At 39.8% G+C, this 16,118-nt stretch overlaps 1 protein-coding gene across 4 annotated transcripts; it reads left to right on the top strand.

The window, feature by feature from the left end:
• The first annotated feature begins 570 nt into the window (after positions 1–570).
• On the top strand, positions 571–15,398 carry LOC306936795 (plexin domain-containing protein 1-like). Of its 4 annotated transcripts, none has more exons than XM_079520416.1 (14): positions 571–747; positions 10,721–10,869; positions 11,194–11,337; positions 12,842–12,911; positions 13,023–13,145; positions 13,249–13,367; positions 13,535–13,634; positions 13,731–13,826; positions 13,966–14,041; positions 14,247–14,307; positions 14,421–14,547; positions 14,795–14,830; positions 14,911–15,068; positions 15,189–15,398. In XM_079520416.1, the coding sequence occupies exons 1-14, from the start codon at positions 669–671 to the stop codon at positions 15,306–15,308; spliced, it is 1,458 nt and encodes a 485-aa protein (XP_079376542.1). In that variant the 5' UTR covers positions 571–668; the 3' UTR covers positions 15,309–15,398. The 4 variants fall into 4 exon arrangements, with proteins under 4 accessions (XP_079376542.1, XP_079376544.1, XP_079376543.1 ...); XM_079520418.1 differs by lacking the exon at positions 571–747 and adding an exon at positions 8,024–8,410; XM_079520417.1 differs by lacking the exon at positions 571–747 and adding an exon at positions 8,024–8,406.
• Positions 15,399–16,118: the final 720 nt, after the last annotated feature.

The raw sequence follows: 16,118 nt of genomic DNA on the forward strand, positions 1-16,118 counted from the left end.
TATGTCTAGTGTGTGTTGCACATGTCTGTGGCATTCTTCAATGATTAGTGTGTGTGTGTTGGTTTTTGTGACCGTCAATGAAGCAACTTGTGAGATGGCCCCAAGATCTTTTCACTGTCCTTGTGGCAATTTCTGTGCCTAGCCAGGGGGAGGCACCGTATAGCCTAAATTGAGGCTTCTGTTTCTAGAGCTGTCTCTCAGGATCAGGAGAGAGGTGGTGTATTTTGATTCCAGAGAAATTCACCAGTATCCAGAAGAGAGAGAGACTCAGATTTACCTAAGCTAAACAAACAAACAAAAATATCCTGATAGCCAGGACTATGCTTTGAAGTAAGAAGATGAAACACTCTTCTCAGCTGCAATGCTTCATCAGTTGATCCCTGTGCCTTTGTAATCACCATGGCAACGGAAGAACAGCACTGAGGAGGAGAGAGAGGGCGTAGACAGAGAGAGAGAGAGAGAGAGAGAGAGAGAGAGAGAGAGAGAGGGGGTGTGTGTGGAGAGAGTTTTCTTGGGGAGGTTGAGAGGAATGAACAGCAGGGTGAAAGTGGGACTTGAATAAACTGTTTTGTATAGAGCAGAAAGAATAGAGAGAAAAGACAAGGATTAGATTTTTTTGTATTTTGTTGTCTTTTTTTCTTTCTTTCTTTTTACTACTGTAACTGAACATGTGTGTCCGTCTGGTGATGCTGTATTTTTGTCTCTCCCAAACAGAGTTGGGAAGAGTTTGGGCTCGACTACAAACAGGTAAGCCTTTCATACTTCCACCCATACCTTTGGTATCAAGTTCATATTTCCATTCTCGTATCTCATGTCAATTTACATTTTAGGCATTTAGTAGACCCTCTTCTCCAGAGCAACTTACAAAGTGCAAGATCGAAGTAAATGGCATCAACCCTAGTCAACATATGACAGGGTAAATGGTCAAGTAAATAGAGTGCAAAGAAAACAATTTAACTAGGATATCAGGTAAACATCAAACCGACCATCTGTTTAAAGTTTAAACAACATGCTATTCTTAGCATTTGTGGACAAACAAACAGTACCTCCTCATTGCTTTAATCTTCCCAACCTCAGCCTTACTTGTTCCTAATTCTATTCTTAGTACACCTCTTACAGATCACAAAGTTGGTGCACTTGAGTCTGTGCAGGAACTCTTTTAATTTCTCCTCTCTTTCTCCAAGTCCAACTTGGAGGGGAAAAAATGTGCATGGACATACATAAACTGAATGAGGAGTTGCTACAGGATGCTATTTTTCCTGAAACAGACCAAACAATGCATATTCCTATTGACATTATTAACTTTTGTATTGATTGATTGATTGAAAAATGTATTAACAGTTTGCAGAATTACAGTACATTTCAAGCACAAACTCAATACAAAGGCTGTTAACTGTGAGTGGACGACCCAATTAAGCATTACACTTGTTTCCAATAGGGTCCACCATGTTCAATTCATCAAAAACATTTAGAGACGTACAAATAGACACTTCTATATAGACAAAGGACAGAACAGGAATTCATCATAAAGGAGGTAAAAAGGGAAAAGAAACATATACAGTGAGGAAAAAAAGGGGTGGGCGGTGGGGGGGATTCACGTTCAGCTCCGTTCATTTGTTTGTTTTCCTTGGAGGAGCTGCGTTGGGTCCCCAAGTCGACTCCGTGGCCGTACCTTGAGTTGGCTGTGTGGCCGTGACCGTCTCTTGTGTTGTCCTTGCGTTGGGTCCCCAAGTCGGCTCCGTGGCCGTACCTTGAGTTGGCTGTGTGGCCGTGACCGTCTCTTGTGTTGTCCTTGCGTTGGGTCCCCAAGTCGGCTCAGTGGCCATACCTTGAGTTGGCTGTGTGGCCACGACCGTCTCTTGTGTTTTCCTTGCGTCCGTGTTTGAGGGATTCCGATTTTACAGGGGCCAGTTTCGAATTGCAGCCGTCCATAGGTGCCCTTTGAGAGCGGTTTTGAAGGAGTCAAGGGATTCGCATGTCTTAATGACTGTTGGTAGGGCGTTCCACATTTTGGTGGCATAGGAGCGAAAATAATTTAGTCCCTTGTTTGTGCCGAATCTGGGTTGTACATGGTTCGTTGCACTCCCTCTGGTGTTGTGGGTGTGGACTTCGTTAACATTAAGGAAGTATCTAGACAGGTACATGGGTATCTTGGTGGTGTATCGAATCTTGTGGACTAGACCCATTGCAAGATGCTGTACTCTGTCGTCGACCCTAAGCCATTCCAGCCTGTCAAAGTGGGCAGGGGTGAGGTGGGTTCGGGGGGCGAGGTCAAGTAGGAGCCTGACCAGTTTGTTTTGGGAAGTCTGGAGCCTGGTTTTAAGGGCCTTTGAGGTGCTGTGGTACCAGGAGGTGCATGCATAGTCAAAGAAACCCTGTACAAGGGAGCTGTTAAGGTCTTCAAGGTGTTTTTGTTGACCAGTGAGGAGATCCTGTAAAGGAATCTTGTTCTATGGTTGACCTTTTTGATTACGTTGGTGGCCATTTTATCACCGGAAAGATTAGCCTCCAGGATGGAACCTAGGTAGGTAATTTCATCTTTACGTGTGATAACATTGTCACCCACCCACTCTAACCAAGAAGCCATTTGCCTTGCTGAGATTACTATTAGAGCCAAAGAGAATGGATTCAGTTTTTCCCAGGTGTAAAGATAGTTTGTTATCAGCGAGCCAGGTGCAGATTCTACCGAGTTCAGAGCTGAGGGCCTTTTCAACCTGCAGTTTGTTCCTGTCCGAGACTAGCAGTGCCGAGTCATCTGCGAACAGGAACAAGTTGCAGTCACAAGCTGAAGTCATGTCGTTAACATATATTAGGAACAGTAAAGGTCCTAGTATGCTCCCTTGTGGAACGCCACAGCTCACTGCGAGGGGGGGGGACAGTGTTCCATTCACCTCCACCATCTGTTCTCTCCCCTCCAGGTAGGATTGCATCCATGTGTATGTGTATGTTATTGCTGGTATAGTTAGCATAAACCGCATGAGGAATCATTATGGACTGGCCCTTTTGTTCTGTTCCCCACCAGAGTGGCCCAGTTTATAATAAAGTGTACTACCGGTATAAAAATACAGTATTCCACAAACATGCAAGTGACTCTAAACAGAAACCCACAAACAGCCTTTCTACGTTTTAAAATTAGATTTGTCCGTACCTCCCTGCTAATCTTGAGCCTAGAACAATCTATATAGAGGCAGCTTGTAAACATAATTGTTATTCCATTCCATTCCATTAAAATGGAATTACATTTTGTCACTCATTCGGGGGAGTCTCCATGTCTCTCCATCAATCCCACCCCTGTTGTACTTTTACATTATTACTCAAAGTTTTCTTCTCTTTTCAAGTGTTTATTTTCTAATATTGCATATTAATTAGACTATTCACCTAATGTGCTTAATACTAACACTTTCAAAACAGAATGAAAAACAAGTGTTTAGTTTTCATCGTAATAGAGGAGTTGTTTACGGAAGGAAATGTTCTGCATGTGTAAAACCCATAAAACAAAACATGACAAAGTACTGGCCAGGGGGAATTCATGTCTACGCGCTATGGCACATGCTGTGCTTGTTTCATTGTGGGTTCAAGCAAGACTATTGACCTGGAGTACCTGTTGCATGTCTTTCTCTCACACTCTACTTTGTGTTGTCCAGCAAAGAAAGAACTACTGCCATTGGAGAGCCATCTGCAGCATCTAGAGTGCTGTCTATGAGTCATCAGTGTTGGCTCCTAGTTCTGTTGAGAAGTTTGCTTAACAAATAGCTTGTATGTAATCCAGAATAATTTTTGGGCTAAGTCTGAATAGGGTAAATGAATCAGACACTTCTTACAATATCAGATCTTACATCAGTTGTTTTTATCAGTTGATCTTGATATATGGACGGAATCTTATTTTCTCAAAGTCATGTGCCATTTCATGGATTTTATACCGTCTCATTAAGTGTTTTGGAAAAATATAGTACAATTCCCTTTGCCAAGATCTGAGTGACTTATTTTTGGGAAGGTGCTGCATAATGTTTTTAGAATGTCACTCCTATAGGAATTGTCTTGGCCTAGAAGACCATAACACTCAAATATGTTATTGGACAGTGAAAAACTCCTTTACCTCATTTATGCACAGATTAAGTTTCACAATAATAGTGTGAGGTAATCACAGTCTTTAAATTCAAATTCTCTCGTGTTTACCTTGTCTGTTGTCTTTGGAAAGGTCACTGACTAGTGCAGTGCCACTCTGGCAGACACCATTATGTTTAGCCATTTTAGGTTTCTCATCTGTTATGTATTTTGAGATTTCTTTCAAATGTTATTCATCCATGGTGACTGCTACTATAGTATGTTTATGTTATGTCTTTGGTGGACAAAGTATGTCATTATATAAAGTTTAACTAATATTTACATGTTACCAAAGAAGATGGAAATAACATCTCTTAATGCTTAATCATGATTTCATATTCATGGAGACAATAAAGACAGTACAGTGTAGATGGAAAGGCTGATGAACCTATTGAATAAGCACAAGTGTAGATTAAATTTGGGAACATAACTAGGTTCACATAAAAATATGAACCCTTCCATTCATTTCCACCACAAAGGTAGATATTTTTTGTATTTCCATTTAATGACCTATGAATATGATCAAGGTTAAATTATTTGTAAACATGTTCCCTTAAATAGGTTGATGGATATGTAATGTGCATGGCATGATATAGCTGTGCCAGGTCGTACAGTCTGTCCGGAGAAAAGGGTGTAGCCTCTCACCCCCGCGCTGTGCTGACCACTCACAGAAAAAAGCATGTAATGGCTGGGTACCGCTTCCTCAAGGAACTGGACAGAAATCAGCTTTTCTTCACAATGTCAGCCTGCTCTTTTGTTGTTTATATTTAGGAGAACATCCTTTTCTTATTAGATGTCTGACTAAATTGTATTTACTTTTCTAACTACCGATCATCCTTAGGCTACATGAATATTGTTCTTGTTGTCTTTCTTTGTTACACAAAGAGTATTAAACTCTGAAACAGTCATAGTAGCATGTACTTTATTGCTGACCTGGCTTATCCAGTCTTATGTTATTCTTTTCACATGTTGGAAATGGAATGTCTAACTTCATTTCACAATAAATTTGGCGACATTTCAAACATATGGCTTTGCCGCAAACACATACTGTACAGTACACGTTTTTAATTTATCAACTTCATCACTGTACTTCATGCTGATACTGTGGGGGAGTTAGCTAGGACTAGGTTCCAGTTTCAGGATAGCAGATACTGTATGACATGTTGGATTGATATCACATTGAGAACATGCAGGCTGAAAACAGAACCCCTGGCACAAGCCGCAAGCTGTGTTAGTGCATTTTTCAGTGAGGACAAGATGTGAAGATATAGTAGAATAAAGGCATATTTATCAGTTTTTATGATTTAGTGCAAGACCCTAGTTCGCTGCCGTACACCTCTCAAAACACAAACGACCACAGTAATTTCTCATTTTGCACTCGTTTGAAGGACTTTGGCATTTTCTTTTATAGTTTGCTTATAGGTGGATCATGTTGATTTCACATTGATATTCTGAAAGCGCTTAACAGAATCCGTTTCAGTTTGCCCACATACTTTTCAAAACGTCTTGTGTGTCTTGTGCATCAAACCAAACCCACATTTTCTTGTTTAAGGCCATTTAAACAGGGCAAGTCAAGTAACTGTGGTCCTGTTTAGAAAAGCAGATGGCATATGTTAATATTGCACAATGATCCAAAGTTAAGCTCTAGAGGGGCACACACTGAAGATATGAGAGGCAAGGATTGTCAGCAAATGAACAGATGCTTGAATTTGAGTACAGTAGGAGACTTGAGATATGGTTCATATCAGCACATCATGCGACATGCGCTGGTGGTGACAGAGATGCACAAATGGAATATGGTTAGTTAGTTTTCACAGTTGTGAATGACATGAAAAATGTCAACAGGGGAACAGCCATTACATTTCTGTTATTCTACTGCCAGCGCAGTACAAACAAGATTATCATGAAGGTGATTATTACTAGTTTTCCAATTCACAAGACAGAAGTAAATAAAGACATTTATTATTGTACTTTTAATTAACCTCGCAAGTCACTTTAATTAACAAATGATTATAAATCCAATGGATACATTGGTTTGCATTCAACAGGTAGAGTATGTAGTGGTGAAGTAGAATAATCATCAGAACCAGCACCACCAAGTGTTTGTCACAAGTAGTAGACCTGGCTTAAATGATTCAAACCATAAAGAGAGCGTTATTTTATGCCTTTATTTAAAGTACAGTAGGTAGACACTAGACAGGGAATGGGGAGAGAGAGATGGGGAGTGACATGCAGCAAAGGCCGTCAGGATCGGGACTCGAACCCACAACACACTGTCAGTGTGTCGGGCTACATTGAAGCTTAAGTGCCCGGACCTCTAGGTAGAGTCATCAAATATAGTATTAAGTTGGAGAGTCCAGTCTGCTGGTTTGATGACACTCTTGTGTACAGCTTTGATCATTGTCGAAGATGTAGACATAGTATTTTGGTATTGTCTGAAAGCATTTGAATGTTTAAAACAGTCCTCACCACGCCATGTCCCACAGGCTGTACTCTGAGGGTTTGGCACATGTGGCTATGTCCTGCATTCCCCTCCCAGGAGGACCATGGGCAGGCATCAAATCTACACCACCCAACATTCCACTGGCTTAAGTGGACCTATAACAGTGTATGCAGACGCAGTATACGTACAAAAATAAAAGTTAAATGTGTCGAATAGAATTTATATGATCAGCTTTTATGTGAAATGTCCTAATTTGGGAAAACAGTACTTTTGTTTTGAGTGCCATTCTGCCAGCATGGCAGTAAAGAATTGTCTATTTTCTTGCAATCATTCCAATGTGGAAACGTTAGTTTAACTCGTGTTTATACAAGGAATTCCTTTCAGAGGACCATCAGAAAAAAAACATAGTTCTAGTTCTACTACTCCATTCCCCTAAATTTTTTCTATAATTCTATCATTTTTAATTTGTCTGGTACATTTAGAGTGGGCACCTAAACAACATTGTGGGCAATTAACTCAATGGCTATTTTTGGGGGCTCTTTTTTAAAACGAAGAATGTGGAAAATAGTGTAATAAAGTAGGCTAGTCTACATGATTTGAACATGCACAGTACATCATTTATCAGACCTTGTTTATGTCTGTATGACTGAGTAGCCACCGGTTTTGGAGCAATTTGTTGCAATTATAGAAATATTAGGCCTTAAATGTCAAATTTCCAAGCATGTTCAAATCATGTATACAAGCTTACTTCAGGCCATTTTCCAAATTCTTTGTTTACATTTAGGGAAAAAATTGCCAATTTAACATTGAGGTGGCCACAATGTTTAGATACAGAAAGGTCACTTAGTCAGAGATGTAGAATCCATTCCAAGTTCATTATTCTATTTTATTGTACTGCATCTTTAACTTATTCTTATACATTTTTATACGATTTTTTTAATGGGCTGAATCTAGTTGCAACACCAGCCATTGACAGCCCATACATCCAAACATTAAGTCCTATCCGATTGTATTAAACGTTATGAACTCGCCAACATTGCAGCTGTACGAAAAGCTTGAATTATCCTCTATATATGCAAAGTGTTTGTTTCATCAAAATCCACTATAGACAATAGACATGTTATTATGAGCTACTTTCTGTCAATACATTCCATGCAGGTGATCATTTTTCAACGTGTTCGAGTTTGGAAGCGCTCTTGGACTATCACTCAACTGCTTGAGTACAACCCGTTTTGAAATTGCACATAATGCAGGAGGCAGAACTGAAAACCAGCACTTCCAAGTTCCAAACTCCAACACTGCACAGAATTTGACAGAAAGTAATAGACCATTTGCAGACCACGGCCATGTTTCCATCAGTTTGGAAGCACTCGTTTTCAGTAAAGCAATGTCCTGCTGCCTCTTGCATTATGTGCTAATTCAAAACAGGTGGTACGCAGGGCAGTTGAGTGATATCTAACGAGCACTTCCAAACTCCAGCACAAACTCCAACTCCAGAAAAATAATCATCTGCAAGGACACAAAGTAGCTCATAACATGTATACAGTGGATTTTTATGAAACAAACACTTTGAGGATAGAAAGAGAATAATTCAAGCTTTCTGTACAGCTGCAATGTTGGTGAGTTTGACATTGTTTAATACAATCACATAGGACTTTTCTGTTTGGATGAATGGGCTGCCAATGGAAGTTGCACCTAGGTAGCACCCTTTATACTCTATGGGTAGCACATTGCCATTAACTTATATGGTAAGATGGCCACGGTCTGCATATGGAGAACAACATGTCTATGTTGGATTTTTATTAAACAAACTTTGCAGATAGAAAGGGGATAATTCAAGCTTTTCATACAGCTGCAAGGTTGGTGAGTTATTTCAATGCTGTTAAATACAATCAGATAGGACTTCTGTTTAGATGCATGAGCGGTCAATGGCTGGTTTTGCAACTCTAGATTCACCCAATTAAAAATAAATCTAGTGTTGCAAATCTCAGCTCTCTCGATACTCTTCTAGGCCGGTTAGCCTACTGCTGTGCTGTTGCCAACTGGTTTATCTCAGATAACAGATGTTATAATTTCACATTTGTTGGAACAATGTGAAAGACTATTTGGTAGGGGGGAGTTACGTTATGTTATGCATATCATGATTCTTGCACCTGAGGCCCTGTGACCTCCACTACGCCAGGTCCAAGGTAGTTATTTCAGTGTTCAAACCGCAGGTCAGGAATTTGTTTTGTAGCATATTATGTTCTATCCTTAAAATTAATGACAGGAAACCATCCAATTACTAGAGCAATGTTTTGTGGCAGGTGAGCCGCAAACTATCAAAACTTGGATGTACTACACGCTTTGAACGATACAGCGTGGCGAGCCGCCCACCATCAGCAAACAAACATAGCCTGCCCTGCGTTGTGGTGCGTACTTTGTAGTGTTTGCTGTTTTAATGTGTGGGCTGCTACTCGCCAGCCCTAGCCCACACATTAAAACAGCAAACACTCGTAATGGATCATGTAAATTGAAATGTTTGAGCGTGGGCTTTCGGACTAGATCATAGAGAAGATCAGTCAGAGTACCCTGCTCAATTTAATCTGCTCAATGCGACAATCCCGCAGAAGACACCAGGAACAGAGACAAACTCTTCGCAGCAGCCAGGCTGACCACGCCATTAGTGGTGTTTCTAACGAGAAAATTGAGCATCCGGGGTGATTCTCTACGCTTTTTTGTTTGCAATAACTCGGTTGCCATTCGAAAAGCTCCTGTGGTTTACTGAAAAGCGAGAGATAAAAACAGTAAACGTTAAAAGTACAGGAACCAGACCGCATTTAGGGTTAGAAAAAACACCCCGTGTGCAGGAGTGGGCGAGGCTCCAGACTTTATAAAGGCTAGAGGCATGACGTCAACACCTCCTCCCGTAATATTTCTAAAAGGGCTGCAAAATAAATTCATCAAGGACAACTTAATCTGCAAACATGATGACAAGGGGGTTTTTCGAGAATGTGCTGCTACATGATCTGGCTTTAATTTGGACGTGTTTATGATTTTTATTATCCAATACAATAATGAATAGCATGTGTGTGTTTCTAATTATCCAATAGGCTACAATACTTAAAATGTATCCTAGCTAGCTGTTACCCTTTCACGAAAACATAAATGCATTTATATTTCTAATCAGAAAATAGTTTTAACTACAGTACATTTTTACGAAGGTACAACTTTTAAAATACAAAATACCACTGGCAAATATGAAAGACTACATCTACAACACACATTTCAGATTCAGAAAGCTATTCTGAGATCAGTATAAAGATATTTAAAAAAGTTGGCTTTGAAGAGAGGCTATCATCAAATAAACACAACAAAGTGTATTTAAAGTTCAAGACGTCATTGTCTTAAAAAGAAAATCTGGTGCATTTTAATAGTGGACACTGGACAGTGCAGAAAGTGACCACGAAAGTGTAGCTGTGGGGTGGAAGAGTGACTGTTTGTTACAGTTGAGAAGGTTTACGAATAAAGACATTAGTCATTTTGACATATCCTGTGGTCACTTGAACCTTAAGCCATAAAGGGAGTGGTCATCATGTTTTCCCCATGGGATAAAAAAGCAGGGAGGCTAGGACAGACTTTGTTGACTCTGGCCTTTCTATTGGACTTATCTTACATACGAATCAGTGAGATCAGTCTGCTGAATACCAATTGCGTTACTTGTCACTTTCACAAAACTGTTATGATGATTGTTATTTTTCACATTTCACTGCTAAATTTCACAAAATGTAGAATTGATTGAATAAAATAAATGTGAAATTTGCATAATTGTAATTTCAATATTTGAACCCTTAGATTCCTAATCGGTTGGCCTGTTTTACAAAAAGTGTGATCAAATTTAACTAAATGTAAAACCATATAGTTAAAATAACACTGAGACACATTAGGCAAAACATAATCGCATTCATCTGAATAATAATTTAAACTGACAGTTTGCCCCTAGTTTTCTCACATTAGTCTGTTGTGTTTGTTGTTTTCTATGTATGTTCAAAATTGTGCACAATGCATAAATGAAATCTGACTGTATAATGCCTCACCATTGTTGCAAACAATACCATCTTGCTCGCATAATACTATACTGTGTTACAGAGCAAAATATACTAACCCTAATGTGTATTCATGTATTTTCTCCAGATAATTGGTACAGCTTGGGAACACAACATAAGGACAGTCTTGCCCACAGAGCCCAGAGGTCATCTTCAGGCCATGCTAGGCTGAGCAGGGAGGTCCTGGGAGGAGCACTGACCATTGACACTCTTCCAGACAACATGACACACTTAGTGGTGAGGGAGGTAACATGCCCAGCAATGCTCAGAGACAGACTGTAGTCTCTGGTCAGAGTGATACAGTTACAGTACAGTATACCCTTACCCAGTAACAATTTGTTTTTCTTGACACCCTGGATGAGGTTTCTGTATTAAGCACTGCCCTCTGCTGGAAGTAAGAAATATACTCAATTTAACTTTGTGCACCCTGAGGGTGCATGAATGTAACTACTTTCTCAAAGTTCACTGAAGATTTTACTGTGTCTGTTAGATAAATATATTAGTTTATATAGAGACTTAACCCTAAAAATAGACTCTATTTCTCTATTTTATGTCTTCTAGGAGGATTCTGGCAGGTATTACACATGGCGTAGTTTTGGCTCAGAGGACATACGCACACGTGAACTCTGGGTAGACATGAGTGACCCCCAGCATGGACAAGTCAGAATGCATGGCATTCTGTCCAATACACACAGACAGGCTGCGGTAAGTCATATTCATGCGCATATGCACACATGCACATATGCACGCACATACCATATGCACGCATGCACATATGCACAAACATACCGTGTGCAAATAAAACTAAATGAACATAGTTAACACATACTTTTGCAAAGGAACATAGATGTGTATTCTGTCTGCTGAATCATATGGGGATATAGCTCAGTGGTAGAGCATTTGACTGCAGATCAAGAGGTCCCTGGTTCAAATCCGGGTGTCCCCTCTATTATGTAAAAATCATATATGTTAGAATGCACAGCATTCTGTCCAATTCACACACACACACACACACACACACACACACACACACACACACACACACACACACACACACACTTATATGCAAATAGTGTAAGGCAGAGTGAAAGGCTATTGTCTTCAGCAAAGGAACTTGCTGTACACTGACAGCTGTTTATTATACAGGTATAAATATTATATGTATACCCTGTATAACATGTATATAACGACCCTGTATAACATTATATAATGACACAATGTGACATAGATCTGTTTACAAAATGCTGTACCCCCTCCAACTGTATATACTTTCCCCATTTCAACTGTTTTTATTATATTTTGACACTTCCTTTGGCAATGTAAACGTACGTTTTCTCATGCCAGTAAATATCCTTTGAATGGAATTGACCACTTTTTCATATGGGGATATAGCTCAGTGGTAGAGCATTTGACTGCAGATCAAGAGGTCCCTGGTTCAAATCCGGGTGTCCCCTCTATTATGTCAAAAACAAGATGAAATTTGTTATGTTAATACAAGCTAGAATGCACAGCATTCTGTCCAATACACATAGACAGGCTGCGTTAAGTCAAATTCACACACACACACACACACACACACACACACACACACACACACACACACACACACACACACACACACACACACACACACACACACACACACACACACTTACTTATATGCAAATAGAGTAAGGCAAAGTGAAATGCTACTGTTGTTGACACAGTCTTCAGCAAAGGAATGTAAATGTGTACACTGACAGCAGTTTATTGTACTGTTTATTATACAGGTATAAATATTATATTATTTATACCCTGTCTGTAACAGGTATATAACGACGCAATGTGACATAGCTCTGTTTACAAAATGCTGTACCCCCTCCAACTGTATATACTGGTACTTTCCCCCTTTTCAACTATTTTTAATATCTTTTGACACTTGTTTTGGCAATGTAAACATACACTTTCTCATGCTAATAAAGGTCCTTTGAATTGAATTGACAGTTTTCAAATGGGGATATAGCTCAGTGGTAGAGCATTTGACTGCAGATCAAGAGGTCCCTGGTTCAAATCCGGGTGTCCCCTCTATTATGTCAAAAACAAGAAATTTGCTAATTAATAATCTATACTGCTTTTGGAAAATAAGATATTTTAATTATGCACATTACAACAGGCATGTGTATAAATAAAAGCATTTCTCTCTCTGTCGATCTTTCTTCTTCCACTCCAGAGGGTTGCCCTGTCATTTGGCTTTCCATTCTATGGACATTACCTGAGGCAGATTACCATAGCAACAGGAGGTACATGTATTAATTTGTCAGATTGATTACATTGACCTTTTTTATTTTTTAAATCAAAGTAATGCTATTTGTGCTAGTTTTGAAACATTCCTCCCATTTGCCCATATTCAGGATTCATTTTCATGGGGGACATTACTCACCGTATGCTGACAGCCACACAGTACATAGCACCTCTAATGGCAAATTTTGACCCCAGCTACTCAAAAGAATCCACTGTGCAGTACCTGGACAACGGTACGGTGTTGGTATTTTGTGGTTGCTGTTTTGCGAAGCATCTTGTTCCATTTATTGCATGATTATTTGTTTGTGACTCTTCTTTGACCGGTACTTCCCACAGGTGATATGTTTGTGGTACAGTGGGAGAAGGTCAGACTCCATGGGAGAGAGGCAGAAGGAGCCTTCACCTTTCAGGCTGCTCTGTACAGAACAGGAACCATCACATTCAGCTACCGAGATGTGAGTCTCACCCCACCTCCACTATGTACATTACATCTACCGGTATTAACATTCAGAAACATGTGTTTCTCATAGCCTAATTCAAAATGCATCTATTTAATTATTGATTATGAGAGCCACAAGAAAGAAGTTAAATTTTAACTTCTTTCTGTGCCTCTCATAATCAGATACCTCTGCCAATGGAGGTGATTGGTTCAGCTCAGCATCCAGTGAAGGCAGGTTTGTCTGACGCCTTCATGGTACGCTTACCTTCTCCGGAATCACCAGGTCAGCAATCCTTGTGCTAATTCATGCCCTCTTCTTTTTGCTATCTTTGGAAATAATCAATTTGACGAAATGTCTAACGAGATCTCTCTCATATAGATGGCCAACGAAGGACAGTTTATGAATACCATCGGGTTGAGATAGATGCTACCAAGATTACCAACAACACTGCTTTTGAATTCTCTTCTCTGCCTAGTAAGTGGTGTCTTTCTAAATTGTATCCACGGAGGGATGAGCAAAGGGGTGTATGAATATTGGACTCATTCGCCTCTAAAAAAAAATAATCTCTATGTTCTTGCTTCTCTCATTCTATTCCCTTGGCTTCCTGGGATAGCTTGTCTGCAATATGACACCTGTGAGCTGTGTGTGAACCAGACCTCCAGCTGTAGCTGGTGTAATGTACTCCAGAGGTGAGTAGGAGTAGGACTGCAGAGTCTGTAGATCCATATCCACATATGTATAATCTATCTATCTATCTATCTATCTATCTATCTATCTATCTATCGTATACTGTATTATACATACTGTATATTGCACTTTGCAAGTTGCTCTGGACAACTCCCACCTATATTGTTAAAGCTTTATTTGAATATGCAGTGTATATTGTGTGTTCAGATGCTCAGATGGCATGGACAGGCACAGGCAAGAATGGTTGGATTATGGCTGTTCAGAGGAGGTAGAGTTGGAAATGATTAATTATTATGAAATTACAGAATTAATTGTGAAATGATTGAAATGTTTCTCACAATTTAGTTTAGACAGTTTATTGACATAATTATATGTGTACAGATTAAAGACATTACATGTGAAGATTACTCCAGGGGAAGTTCTGGCAGTTCCTTTGGTCCCTCTGTGACTCCTGACTCTAAGGCCACAACCCCCTCGAGTCCCCTACAAAATGGCTGTAAGACTGATGGTGAGTCAAGGCCGTCACTGGAGTTGTGTGTTACCTGGCAGTTATATTAAAATGATAGTGACCCTTAAAACGATTTGGTCCTTGCAAGCCACTGTAGATGTAGATTTCAATGTGGACAAATTAAATAGGCTACTGTAGAATAGATTCTACAGCACCCATTTGTCAACATTATTAGGAAATGAAATGCAGTACAGAGTATGCTGCTTTACATGATTTCATTTAATTTTAATTGTTTGTCTGCCTCCAGATGAAACCAAACATCACATCCTCTTGAATGGTAATGGTGAGTTGAGGTGTTCATGGATATCAACATTGTTTCATGAATATTTTTTCATAGTCATCTTGTACCTTTGTCCCACTCAGATCTGAAGACAAGTTCTCCCAAGCAGAGGGACGGTTCAGCTAATACTGCTGTCATAGCTGGTATAGTGGCGGCTCTCGTGTTGCTCTTGGCTCTGGTTCTCTTGGCTCTTTACATTAACTCCCACCCTGCTGCTGCATCGCCTCTTTACCTCCTCCAGGTGAGCGCTGCATATTTTCATTCCCCCCCAATCAATACAAATAACAAATCTGTTAAATCTGTCCATTACATCCAAATTTCATCTAACAGACATTCTCTCTCTTCTTTTTTTTTTTTTTAGGGACGGAAGAGCTACTGGCCATCCTTGAAGTTCAGAAAGCAAGGATTCCAAAACAGTTACATAGAGGTGGAGAGAGAGACGACTGAGAAGGAGAGCATTGTTGAAGCTGGGCCTTGCTGAATGATTTGAAGAGATGTACAGAGGAAAGAAAAATACTAGGATATGAAAGAAATGATGTTTGAACTGAATACTTTATTATGGATGTTCCCAAAAGCCATTAAACATTCATATTTTCAAATCGGTTTTTACATTCTGGCTGTTATCTTTTACTTTACTGTGCTCAACCGGTCTATTGCAAAATAGAGAAGGAATTGTACTAGTATGGGTTGTATGTAGACTATAGGTTAGTTACATTTGGGGTGACCACCAGGTTAATGGCATCACCACCATGCAGACCTGAGGGAATAATATGGATAATATGGCTTTAATATTGACATTCCCAAAAGCCATTAAACATATTTTACATGTTTTTACATTCTGGCTGTTATCTTTTACTGTGCTCAACCGGTCTATTGCAAAATTGAGAAGGACTTGTACTAGTATGGGTTGTAGACTATAGTTACATTTGAGGTGACCACCTGGTTGGCATCACTATGCAGACCTGAGGGAGAAAAGGGGGCCTACTGGTGGTGGAAGTCAGAGGGGAGTAGGGGGAGTTAGGTTATTGAGGCGGGCCATGGCCTATGTTGAGGCAGTTATGATGATGCAACTTGTGATCATCTGGTGTTCAGTTCAATGGGCGAGTGAACGAGGAAGTTCAGACCCTTAAAAATGATTAGCCATGATGAAAACTATTATGTAGTTTGTAAATGCGTAAATGTGACAAACGTCAAGTAGACGAGAGTCCTTTACAAAACGGAACACACAGTTGTAGTTCTCATCATCTGGCAGCAGGTGTCGCCCGAACCAAATGCATCTATAGCTATAGGA

The sequence above is a fragment of the Electrona antarctica genome (assembly GCF_951216825.1).
Source record: "Electrona antarctica genome assembly, chromosome: 14".
NCBI lineage: Eukaryota > Metazoa > Chordata > Actinopteri > Myctophiformes > Myctophidae > Electrona > Electrona antarctica.

Bases quoted from the DNA above. Each gene is read 5' to 3' on its own strand.
- LOC306936795 (XM_079520416.1), top strand. From the start codon at position 669: ATGTGTGTCCGTCTGGTGATGCTGTATTTTTGTCTCTCCCAAACAGAG. The intron at 13,146-13,248 runs GTACGGTGTTGG...TACTTCCCACAG, and splicing joins TGTGCAGTACCTGGACAACG to GTGATATGTTTGTGGTACAG. The intron at 14,042-14,246 runs GTGAGTAGGAGT...TTGTGTGTTCAG, and splicing joins TGGTGTAATGTACTCCAGAG to ATGCTCAGATGGCATGGACA.